Genomic DNA, 13,171 nt, shown 5'->3' with positions numbered 1-13,171 from the left:
CTTCAAGAAAGTAAGATCTTTAATTTATAAACAAACTACTTAATGCTTCGCCTCTATATATTAGCAATATATTACAAAGGAAAACATTAACACAGTATCTACATCATTCAAAGACTACTTATACAATTAACAGATTATTCTTTAAACGCTTCTCTTCTTTGGACTTTGAAACCTACTTGTATCAAATTTCATTAGTCAGCAGCAATTTTACTAATAGACAAAAGAAATACAAGTTACAATTTTTTTTAAAATGGAATTTTATTTTGATGAAAAACTCAAGTTTATAATCATTTAGTAAATGAAGAGCAAACACTTCATTTTCCTATCCAATAACTCATAAGAAAAAAAGCATCAGTAAATAAATATCTGTGACAGATAAAGGATAAGGCAGACTGGATAATAAGCCACCTCTGACGTTCACACTCCCTGCATGTGACTCACTCTAAAGGGTGAACCGGGACTGGAGATAACTGAACTGATGTGAAACGGGTGTTAAATCTCATTTTGATCATTTAGATAAGCCCAAGATAAATACTTTCTGCTCATCAAGGGCAGCAAACTATACAAATTTTACTGAAGGATTACTTTGACAGAAGCACTTACTTAAGTTATATTGTGCATCACAACTATAAAATGGCTTGAACATTTCCATTTAACCACCATTTATAAAGTGCAACTATATAATATTCTGCATTTTATCTGGGGTGTGATGATTATCAATCCAAACTAAAAGTACCCCAGTTGCCAATTTCCACCACTTTTCAAAAGACCTAGATGTGTGAAAAAGGACCATCCCTCATACAAAGAACCAATTTCACAAACCTACTAGTAAACAAATACATTTATATAACTGGAACTTCAAGATGACAGAGTTGTATTCATTTAAAAAAACCAATCAGCTACCTTTGGTCTTTAAAAAAGCCTACACTGCAATATCCTAAACATTATTATGTGCATCTCACATGAAGAAGAGTGGCCTTACAGTGCAGAATGAGCAGAGTACAACGTCACTGTGAAGAGTAGCATGCTATGGTTTCAAGGAACATCAGCATCATAGCATTGTATTCCGTTCATCAGGATCAAGGTCAGTGTTGCCAGAAAGGGGATGGATAGGGAGAATGTCCAGCTCATCCACCTGCGGAGTTGGGTGCATGACTACCAGCTAGTCTTGGGGAATGTCTGCCGCAGCTGCTGCAAGGTTGGTGATAGATTTACTCTTTACACACTGAAAGTCTACAAGCCGACTCTTTTCTTCTTCCTTCTCCCAGGACATTCAAATAAAGGGTCTTTGGACATAGTTGTAGATCATTTCTGCATGGCCTACAGACCTTTGATTTATTTTTTTGTTTGTAGGTAGGATAACCTTCTATTCCCAATCTAATCTTCTTAAGACCCCTCTCCTTCAAAACTGACTTGGCCACATCTCTGTTTTCAATGTACTTGAAAAATCTATATAATTTTGTGCTATAAATAATTTGTGAATATTCTTCTCCCATCTGTGGTAGATATTCTTCACCTCCATCAACCACTTCATCATCTGTAAGCACCACTATATGACATTCCTGTTCCCCGCTCAGGGCACTAGCTACCATGAGAGGGAGGATCATTTCTTCCAGATAAAATTCCAGTTGTCCTTGAGCACCATCATTTGATAACTCATGCATTAGGGTACTGAGATCTCTACATTTAATAGTACTATATTCAAAAGAGACACAAAGATAGTCACATGCTTCTCTCAGTTCAGGAATAGATATGCCATCAAGACAACGGAATATTCCTGTTTTATAGTAATCCAGAATAGCTCGAAACACAGTGGAACCAATTCCCTCTGCCACCTGATACTCTCCTTTCTCATTGGGTCATGTAAAGTTATGTTCTCTGCCAGATCCAAACATCCTCCCCAACATTGTATTTGACTGTGCAGTAAAAATGGATGAGTCTACAACAAATCTAGTCTTATCCACTATTAGTGTCACTCATTCTGACGTTCTTATATTCCAAGCTCCTCCTTTTGCATTTTCATATACAAACACCATCTCCCCAGATGTCTTACAACTACCATCTGAACTTGACTGACTAGTTTCTGCTGCTGTTCCCAGTAGTGCTAATGGAACCATTTGAGGGTGCTCTTTGAAGATGTGGACTGCTTGGACGAGAGGAACTGTGATCTTTTTCTCATTCAACGTGGTGCTGTTGTGTAGGAGAAGTCACATTTCTAATACAAGGAGTGAGCTGAGACTCTTTTTCATGGGATGAATCTCGTGATCTGTCACTTGCCCTTCTTCTGTCTCTTGATCTTTCATGTCCCCCACTAGCACCATGTAGACTCATTTTGGTAAGGTCAACTCCTCCTTTAGCAACACATGAGGAAGTACCTGAATGTTTATAAAGTTTACAAGGTCTACTGTGCAATTTCTGATCCCAGTTCTCTGGATCACTGGAGTTACTGTCATAGGAATGAGGCCGTCCTGCCATCCCACTCCAAGCTTCCACACACTACTGCTCTGAAAGCACACATGTAGCACCCGTAACTGTCGAAGCTGTAGTCCCCCTTCAGTGCCCACAGAGGATTGGGGCAAAGGCTGAGGCCGGTGACACCTCCACTTCCTCCTCAGCCAGATCCCTCCAGAGGTGGCTATGGAGGCAGCCACTGAGGTGGCTGCGAGTAGCAGAGCTGTCCTGGCAGGATGCAGGCCTGCTCCTCCACAAATTACAATTTTGAAAGTAAATTCAGAAAGTGTCTTTTGTAAATGTTGAGCTATATGTAAATGTTGAGCATAACATTGTCTGAAAACATATCTGTTTTTTCACCAAGCAGAGGGAGTAACAAGTATAAGTTTAAAAACCTTTAATATCTGGTATGGTTAAGCAGTTATGCATCCTTTTGGTTAGAAAAGTAATGATCTTGCAACAAAACTTCCATTATTGTGGTTGGTATTTATTTGGTTTTCACCATCAATTTCTCCAAAATATAAAAATTTTTTTTCATCTTTCGCCCTCTTGAGGGAGATAAGGAATCTTTGTGCCAGTGAGTCATTTTCAGTCACAGTAATACAACCTAAGTCTTTTGAGTCAATCAACTAAAATCAGGTTTAGATTTATTTTTTGTTTTCAAGTAACAGTCAAATCACAGTTGATGTACAGAAATGGGTCGCACCTTTAAGAACTTATTTCATATAAATTTTATATTCTTAATTTCCCAGTATAACCATTCAATTTTTCCCACTGGCACTTGTCACATACTATACAGCATTAAAAAATAGTAAACTTCATCTAATGTTATAGAACATAGATTACAATCACTGAATTAAAACAACCTTTTCCCTGGCTAACAGTTGTGATTTTTTGGGACCAATTTAGTTTATAATTATTAAGATGCAGCTACTACCCAGCTAAAATTATTAATTTTGTAATTAAAGCTATATCTTAAAATGGCAAAGAACAATATTAGGAAACATACCATTCTGGCACCCTTTGGAAAAAATTCATTGCAGCTTTACAGTTTTTCATAGTCAGACTCACAAGAATTTTCTCCAGTACAAGGTGAGGAAAATTACTATAAAGGAAGAAAGAAAAGCTTCACTTAAAAGACCAAAAGTCATGTAAAGAATATTTTAAACTTTAACATCCATGTTTAGCTGTAATTCTTGACTTCTGAAATTTGGATCCTAGATTAAAATTGCTTTCATCTACACTGAATTTCTTAATATCTAAAAGGATAATTTAAGGACAACCATTGTTACTATCATTTCCAATACTATGTAGAAACAAGATCATGTCTGATGATCATTTCTGAAATAAATAAAAGGTTATAAAATTAAAGTAAAAGTAAACGGATCCATTCAGAGGTTAGCTCTCCAATCATTTGGTTCCAGTTACTATCTGTGGAAAGGTTAAGTGGACAAGTGACTCAGTTCCTTTATCCTAGCACTTGTATCCTGTTGTGTCTTCCTTATTTCCTCTCCTCATTAATAAAATGTATTTCATCCAGAAGACACTCCTATTATGAGAAAGGATCCAGGATCTACATGAGTCGGATATATGTACTTATTCATTTAAAAAATCCGAAAGGAACACATAAATGCTCAAAGAATTATATGTACATTCTTCATGTATACCCTCCATATTCTATTAAAAAACTCAGAAGGCCAGGTGCAGTGGCTCACACCTGTAATCCCAGCACTTTGGGAGGCCAACATGGGTGGATCATGAGGTCAGGAGTTCAAGACCAGTCTGGCCAAGATGGTGAAACCCTGCCTCTACTAAAAATACAAAAATTAGCCAGGCATGGTGGCAGGCACCTGTAATCACAGCTTCTCAGGAGGCTGAGGCAGAGAACTGCTTGAACCCAGGAGGTGGAGGTTGCAGTGAGCCAAGATTGTGCCACTGCATTCCAGCCTGGGTGACAGAGTGAGACTCCATCTCAAAAAAAAAAAAAAAAATCAGAGAGGAACACATAAATGCTCAAAGAATTATATGCATACCCTCCCATATTCTCACAGTGAGACAACCCTTTATTTCAGAAGCAATCAGGCATAAAGACTCAGATAACTGTAAAAACAAATGGAATATTTAATAATTAAGGCTAGATCTGGGAAAATCTGTATTATCATTATAGAATAAAGCTACCTGGCATCAAGTAAGTGGAGAGAGCCTGATAAAACAAACAAAAAAACCAGCAGTATGCTAATGAACTTAAATTACCTGTGAAGAATTGGAGGCACTTCTGTACTATTTTCTAAGTCATCCTCTAGCTGATAGAATAAGAGCCATCTCATAATTGATTCCTTTAAAGAAAAGCTTTTATTTACTTCACATATATTTGGCTCTATTCCCATTTTTACTGTTTCTGGAACTATAATGGTAGTCAGTGCCAAAGTCAAACAGCATATTGCAGGACTATAACAAAGCAAAGGACAATTGTGAAAAGCAAGCTATTGGGGGGTGGGCAAAGACCTGTTTATCTATTAAGACAGTGCCTGGCATATCCATTTAGTTAAGCTGACCAAATGAACATAAAAACTGTGAAAAGTCTGATTACATTTGGAAAGATTCTTGATTAAAAAATAGTTCTTTTATTAGCAGTGTGCAGTACTACAATAAGAACAAAGTTATTGAATAAATAATGATAAATTGCACATAAAAGAAATTTAAACTCTTTATAATTCTTTAAAGAAATTCTTTTGGATACACATATTCAATTAGAACGAATAAGACCTGGTGTCTGATAGATGAGTAGGGTGACTATGGGTAACATTAATCTATTATACATTTCTTTTTTTTTTTTTGAGACGCAGTTTTCGCTCTTGTTACCCAGGCTGGAGTGCAATGGCACGATCTCGGCTCACCGCAACCTCCGCCTCCTGGGTTCAGGCAATTCTCCTGCCTCAGCCTCCTGAGTAGCTGGGATTACAGGCAAGTGCCACCATGCCCAGCTAATTTTTTGTATTTTTAGTAGAGACAGGGTTTCACCATGTTGACCAGGATGGTCTCGATCTCTCGACCTTGTGATCCACCCGCCTCGGCCTCCCAAAGTGCTGGGATTACAAGCTTGAGCCACCGCGCCCGGCCTATTATACATTTCAAAATAACAAGGAGAGTAATTCAAATATTCCTTGCATAAAGAAAAGATATGCAGGGTGATGATATCCTGATTATCCTGACTTGATTATATGAGTGTATCAAATTACCACATGTACCTGGAAAATATGTAACTCTATTATAGGTCAATTAAAAATTTTTGAATAAAAAAAAGAAATTCCTTAAAATTAGGCTTTAGTAATTTCTCAACATTTGAAACTAAATTCACTTATGCATTTTATTAAGTCTTCTTGGCCAAACAAGAAAAGCATCTGACATAAAATTTAACATCTTTAACCGAAGTAACAATAGAATTTAACATCTTTAACTGAAGTAACAAACTAGGAAAATGATCAGGGGTATGTATGTGTGTGTGTGTGTTTCACTAGGAAAATGATCAGGGATGTGTGTGTGTGTTTCACTAGGAAAATGATCAGAGATGTGTGTGTGTGAGTGAGAGACAGAGTGAGAGAGAGTACGTGTGTGTTTCTGTAAAGTATGACATAATACATGTTAAACTTACCATGAAGGTCTGCAGGCTGACCCAGTAAATAACTTCCAGAATTCTCTGTCAACCTCAACTAAACTACCTTGAATTATGGCTCCAAGTAAGCCAAAGTTTTCAGTTTGTATTTGCTCAGAACTTATACCACGAAAGGTAATACACCAAATTTTATTCCAGAGTTTCAATAAATCTGATTTTTGTGAACTTTCTAGGTTTGACCTCTTGTTTTGACACAATGCAACTTCCATAAGACATCGTAACACATATGGTGTGCGTTCCCCACGTCGCTGTTGAGGTAGAAGCTGACAGAGTATCACCAGTAATGGAGACAGCTCACAGTTAGGTAAACTTGCAGGATACTTTGATATTAATTGGGTTGTAATCTGTAGCCTAAAAATAAAAAGGATAATTTGAAAACTATTAAATTGCATTAACAAACTAAAAGGAACTATATAGACATGCTACCCTTACAATATCCCTAATTAGAGAATCACTATCATCATTTCCATAGTACTCTCAAGATAAACTGGCTCTTAATAGTTACTATGTCCTACTTCCTAAAGTGGCAGGAAAATTGTCAACATTTTGGCTACCTGGGTAAGTTGTTAAGTTTCCCTCAAACGAATTTTTTTTTTTAATTTTTTTTTTATTGCATTTTAGGTTTGGGGGTACATGTGAAGAACATGCAAGATTGTTGCATAGGTACACACATGGCAGTGTGGTTTGCTGCCTTCCTTCCCCTCACCTGTATCTGTCATTTCTCCCCATGCTACCTCTTCCCACCTCCCCACCTCCCCACCTCCCCATCCCTCCCCCATTTCCCCCCAATGGACCCCAGCGTGTAGTGCTCCCCTCCCTGTGTCCATGTGTTCTCATTGTTCAACACCCGCCTATGAGTGAGAACATGCAGTGTTTGATTTTCTGCTCTTGTGTCAGTTTGCTGACGAATATTTTAAAGGATATTAAATTAGGAATATTTGGGCCGGGCACGGTGGCTCACGCCTCATATCAGCACTTTGGGAGGCTGAGGCGGGTGAATCGCAAAGTCAGGAGTTCAAGACCAACCTGGCCAAAGTGGTGAAATCTCGTCTCTACTAAAAATACAAAAATTGCTGGGCATGGTGGCACACACCTGTAATCCTAGCTACTCAGGAGGCTGAGGCAGGAGAATTGCTTGAACCCAGAAGGCAGAGGTTGCAGTGAGCTGAGATCGCACCACTGCACTCCATCCTGAGTGACAGGCAAGACTCCGTCTCAGAAAAAAAATAAAAATAAATAAAATAGCAAGATTTTATTTCTGAGTTATCTTGTACATCCCTGCTCTCTTTTTTAAAGACAGGGTTTCACCATGTTGGTCAGTCTGGTCTTGAACTCCCGACCTCAGGTGATCTGCCCGCCTTGGCCTCCAAAGTGCTTGTATTCCAGGTGTGAGCTACCACGCCCGGCCTCATCCTTGCTCTTTAGTCACCAAAACTATTCCTCTAAAACAGGAAAACAAAGAAACCCAAAAAACTATTTTTCCTTTATATTAATTCAGTTAATCTGATAAATATTTGCTATGTATTTTCTAGAATGTGTGGTACTTAAGAACAGAAAATCTTATGTTATTCATCTCTGTATCCCTAACACTTGGCACATAGCAGGTGTTCAATAAATAACTCTTGACTAAATGGACAAATGAAAAATCTTAAATAGCTACCCTTAACCATATAAACATGCACTTAAGCAACAATCTGACTATGACTATAATCAATAAATCTCTGTCCTTACACAACTTGCTTAATCTCTCTGCGTTTCAGTTTCTTTTCAGTAAAGGCAACAGGCTGAACTAGACAAATTCTAAACATCCTTACCAGACCTAGTATTTTGGGATTCCAAAGTATTCCGTAATTTATTTATTTAAATATATGTGAATGTCATATGAGAATAAAGAAGACAGAAGAGAAAATAACATTATCATCGTATAAAGTAAAAATTATTGTTATTTCTTAAGGTTATATTTAACTTCTTCCTAATTCTATTAAAGGGTGCTATGTATGCTAAAATCTTTTGTTGAAGTGTACAATTCAGTGAATTCCATGAAGTACACATTTCTAATTGCCTACCAGACAGCCAGTCTGCCTTAACTTGCTATGACAATGTGATTAGAAAAGGTAGCCCCACCCTTGGCCCCAGCAAATGATCCATTAATAATCGATCTCATTTGTCATGGCAATCACATATCCCTTTGGTAGTAATAGGTTTGGGAGTAGACAAATGACTTAGTTCTGGCTGAGATTAAAGGATTCCATTGAAAGTTTTCTCAGAAATAAGAGACTAAAATGACACTGAATGAAAAAATGATAACATTTTACCATGGCACAAGTTCAAAATCATTCTGTGACTTCTGAAGGTGATCTTTTATTACTTCCCAGCCTAGTTCTATTTTCTTCCTTTTGCAAGGTACACTGTAATCACTAGATTCTCTTTGTGTAGTAGCATAAGATTGAGAAATCTCCAAGGATCTGGTATCTTCATTAAAAACCTGTAAAACAAAAATTAATCCACTTTTTTCTTTTTCTTTCCTTTTCTCTTTTGTTTTTTTGAGGCAGAGTTTCATTCTTGTTGCCCAGGGGCTGGAGTGCAATGGCACGATCTCACTCACTGCAACATCTGGCTCTTGGGTTCAAGTGATTCTCTTGCCTCAGCACCCAGAGTAGCTGAGATTACAGGCATGCACCACCAAGCCGAGCTAATTTTGTATTTTTAGTAGAGACGGAGTTTCTCCATGTAGGTCAGGCTGGTCTTGAACTCCCTATCTCAGATGATCCACCCGCCTCAGCCTCCTAAAGTGCTGAGATTATAGGCATGAGCCACCACGCCCAGCCAACAAATCCATTTTTTTCATTGCTACTTTCTTATAATATTTCATTAGGGGAAAAAAAATTCCTTCTGAAATGAAGATACAGTGAATTCATAAAGCAAGTGAATTCATAAAGGAAGAGTAGCAAATTATAGAAACATATAAATCTGATGACATGGTAAAAAACAAACAGCTTGCATGACAGTAATGGCACTCTTAGAAAGCAGGTATTACCAAGTAATACATTAGTTTTATTTCCTGGGAACACTTACTAAAAGCACCAAGAAATCTAAAAGCAAAGCAAAAACCTTTACTTTCAAAGGGATTCAATTTTTTAAATTTACCATTAAGAAAATATTTGACAGAATGAAATTACTACCCAGTATGTTAACCAAATATCTGGGGAAAATAGTTTTATTTAAAAAACATTAGGCCATCAGGTGATGAACAGGTAAGTAAAATGGAGTATATCAATACAACTGAATATTATTCAGCAATAAAAATGAAGTACTGATTCATATTAAACATGGATGAAATTTGAAAACATTATGCTAAGTGAAAGAAAGCAGACACAAAAGACCACGTATTGTATGATTCCATTTAAATGAACTGTCCCAAACAGGAAAATTCACAAAAACCAAGATTGATTAGTGGCTGGTTACTAGGATCTAGAAGATGCAAGGAATTGAGACTAAATGCTAAGAAGGTATGAGGTGTCATTGAGGATGATAAAAAAGTTTTGGGCCAGGTGCTGTGGCTCCCACCTGTAATCCCAGCACTTTGGGAGCCCAAGGCGGGTGGATCACAAGGTCAGGAGTTCGAGACCAGCTTGGCCAAAAGGGTGAAACCCCATCTCTACTAAAAATACAAAAATTAGCTGGGCATGGTGGTGGGCACCTGTAGTCCCAACTACTTGGGAGGCTGAGAGAGGAGAATCACTTGAACCTGGGAGGCAGGGGTTGCAGTGAGTCAAGATGGCACCACTGCACTTCAGCCTGGGGGACAGAGCAAGACTCCATTTCAAAAAAAAAAAAAAAAGTTCTAAAATTAGTGGTGATGGTGGTTGAACACACAGTAAAAATACTAAAAACCACAGAAATGTACAATTCAAAATCATGAATTTTAAGCTATGTGAACTCTAGCTTAATTGCAAAAAAAGAAACAGACTGGGCACGGTGGCTCATTCGTGAAATCCCAGCACTTTGACAGGCCAAGGTGGGCAAATCACTCAGGAGTTCTAGATCAGCCTGGGAAACATGGTGAAACCCTGCCTCTACAAAAAATTAGTTAGGCATGGTGGCACATGCCTGTAGTACCAGCTACTCAGGGGGCTGAGGCAGGAGGATCACCTGAGCCTGGGAGGCAGAGGTTGCAGTAAGCTAAGATCCTGCCACTGCACTCCAGCCTGGGAGACAGAGGAAAACAGGAAAAGAAAAAAAGGAAAGGAAAGGAAAGGAAAAAGGAAAAAGAAGAGAAAAGGAAAGGAAGAAGGAAAAGAAAGGAAAAAGGAAAGAAACATTAGGATAATAGTCACCTTATTTCCTATAGGCAATCATTTAAGAATGGAAAAGTTCATTGCTAGTTTTCACTAAGTCCATATCTGCAAAAGCATTAACTTTTAAGTTAAAAGGGTAATTCCAAATAATTTCTGGTATTTTGAAAGGAATAGTTACATGTATAGAGTCATTTTATAGGCTTTTTGTGAGAACACAGGTTTTAAAAGCCCAGTTAAAAATAAAAAAAACTAACAGGAAATTTCTAAATGTGACATGAACTACTTACTGTACCTGGTGACAAATATCTGCCATCAATTCAATCATATTTTCCTTGACAGCGATATTACGAAATCCTGAAGAATACTTTCCTCTGCTTCCTATATGACTTATCTCATTCACTAGCAGATCATATAAGTTGTATAAAATACTTTTCCATTTTGTTGATTCATATGCACCTGTAATCCAAAAAATTGAAATGTAATTTATTCATGTACTCTGTTTGCACTGCTAGCTCCCACAAAATTATTCAGCTGTCAAGCTGCATCAACATTAGACATCTGGTCCAACTTTCCATCCAGTACTAACACCTCGCCTGACAAGATCCTTGACAAACTCTATTTCCTAACCATCCATTTTACATTTAGATAACTGTATTTCTTTTTTTTTTTTTTTTTAAGATGGAGTTTCACCATGTTGGTCAGGCTGGTCTTGAACTCCCGACCTCAGGTGATCCGCCCACCTTGGCCTCCAAAGTGCTTGGATTACAGGCATGAGCCACCACGCCCAGCCTAGATAACTGTATTTCTTAGAAATTTCTTCCATATTCTGACCTAAAATCTGCCTTTTTCCAATTTATTCTCCCACCTGAGGTAAATACGATTAATATGTTCCCTCTTTCATATGAGGACCAAGCTCTCTGTATACCTTTTTTTGGCCAAAGAGAAAAATACTACCAGTTCCTTCAACTAGTATACAAATGACATATTAACCAGACTTCTCACCATTTCAGTCATCTTTCCTAAGACATATTCCAGTCAACTTGAAATGCTGACTGTACAAAATGTGGTGAACATAATACTCCAACTGTGGTCTGACTAGTATGTGGAACAAATGTCTATTATTTCCCATAAACAAAGTACCATAAAATCTATTAATGTGGTCTGAAATTGCATTAGCTTTTCTGTTATCCTCAGCATCCTGTCAATTTTAAATTTTAAATCATCCTAAATATGGAGTTAACTAAATTTATCCAGATGAGAGGTGGGTAAAAGATGAAAAACTATAAAAAGTCACTGTTCTTTCACTTACAGTGGTTTCATGGGTTACACATTACCTAAATATACATATTAGAAACACATACACAGCTACTTTTGATAAAAAGTGGCTACACAGCCCGGTGCAGTGGCTCACACCTGTAATCCCAGCACTTTGGGAGGCCGAGGTGGGTGAATCACTCGAGTTCAGGAGTTCGAGATCAGCGTGGCCAACATGGTGAAACCCCATCTCTACTAAAACACATAAATTAGCCAGGCGAGGTGGCGAGCACCTGTAATCCTAGCTACTTAGAAAGCTGAGGCAGGAGAATTGCTTGAACCCAGGAGGCAGAAGTTGCAATGAGCTGACATGCCACTGTACTCCAGCCAGGGCAACAGAGTGAGACTGTCTCAAAAAATAAAAAGTGGCTATAACACATTTCCTCCATTATAGCTGCTATTACTCAATGTAGTATGCTGTCTTGAGAAAGTCATTATACTAGCCTTGATGAATTGGTCCAAAGGCTAGCAAAAGCCCAAAGGCGGTAATAGACAGAGCATGAGGAAACTCCAGTTCCAGCCAATAAAGTTCCTAACTACTGAAAAGCACTATACCTTCTGAGCAATACTCTCTTAGTGTAGGACAAATATGAAAAAATCAAGGAGAACAAGTGGTTTTTTTTTTTTTCCAGGAAACGAGGCCCTAGAGTAACTATGAGGCTTAAGGCAGTAATTTCCCTTTTTCTGCCTCACATTTCTATGAAAGTAGTATGTATGGATCTTCCTCAAGAGCTGAATAATCTGACTGGTTTTAGTCCAATTCATGTTTTATCTTCTAATAAAATCAATAGGTGGATAAAGAAGATCCTGCTTTCTTTAAATTCTTTTGCCCTGCAGTCTGTGCCAGACCCCTTAGTACTGAAGTATTGATGCATAATCAGCTCCTAGAGGAACAATGTCTCATATTTGTTTGTATTTCCCATAATACCTAACATCATATTGAACACACAGTAAGGCATAACAGAATTTGCTACCACTGCTTCAAATTCTAAAAACTCTATGAATAACATTCTCATGACTAATTAACATTATCAACTAGAGCAATCCAGAGGAAAGTGATATCCTCCTACAGAATACTAATTTTATACGTAAGCCTTTATGTTTGAATGAAGAAGCAAATTCAAAACAGTAAACATTTCCTTTATACCTTTTTCTTGGGTTTTGGCTCCTTTTGGATGATGGATATAAATTTGCAGTTCAAATAATTCAATAAGGACTTCTTTTAGAGAATCATTAAGTCTATGTTGAGTCCAAATATAAAGCAAGGTGGGAAGAATTTCATCTCCTAATTCACACACTTGAATTCGAGAGTTGGCAGCCAGAGTCTTGAGGACGATAATAAGAGATGCTAAGATATGATTCAGACCTGAAGAGCTCTTTTCTTGTCTGTAAGAAAACAAACAAACTCAACTGGGTATAACAGGGAGAACAAAGT

General features: G+C 37.7%; 1 protein-coding gene and 1 pseudogene across 10 annotated transcripts in view; both read right to left on the bottom strand.

Moving 5' to 3' along the window:
• The window catches only part of ATM (ATM serine/threonine kinase), a 143,658-nt gene that overhangs the window by 103,672 nt on the left and 26,815 nt on the right, over positions 1–13,171 (bottom strand). For 9 of the 10 annotated variants that reach the window (XM_074400527.1, XM_074400526.1, XM_074400530.1 and 6 more), the window contains 6 exons: positions 12,884–13,122; positions 10,715–10,878; positions 8,440–8,609; positions 6,104–6,475; positions 4,705–4,899; positions 3,461–3,556 (listed from right to left, as the gene is read on the bottom strand). In XM_074400527.1, the coding sequence (XP_074256628.1) occupies positions 3,461–3,556; positions 4,705–4,899; positions 6,104–6,475; positions 8,440–8,609; positions 10,715–10,878; positions 12,884–13,122 (1,236 nt within the window). Of the gene's footprint in view, positions 1–3,460; positions 3,557–4,704; positions 4,900–6,103; positions 6,476–8,439; positions 8,610–10,714; positions 10,879–12,883; positions 13,123–13,171 lie in introns of those variants that run through there. The other variant, XM_074400533.1, reaches the window with a different exon arrangement.
• LOC101041178 (BTB/POZ domain-containing protein 10 pseudogene) lies at positions 29–3,454 on the bottom strand (annotated as a pseudogene).

Source organism: Saimiri boliviensis, chromosome 6, assembly GCF_048565385.1.
Source record: "Saimiri boliviensis isolate mSaiBol1 chromosome 6, mSaiBol1.pri, whole genome shotgun sequence".
In the NCBI taxonomy this organism is placed as follows: Eukaryota; Metazoa; Chordata; class Mammalia; order Primates; family Cebidae; genus Saimiri; species Saimiri boliviensis.
The sequence above is the reverse complement of the archived record's forward strand: the minus strand, read 5'-3'. Positions and strand labels throughout refer to the sequence as shown.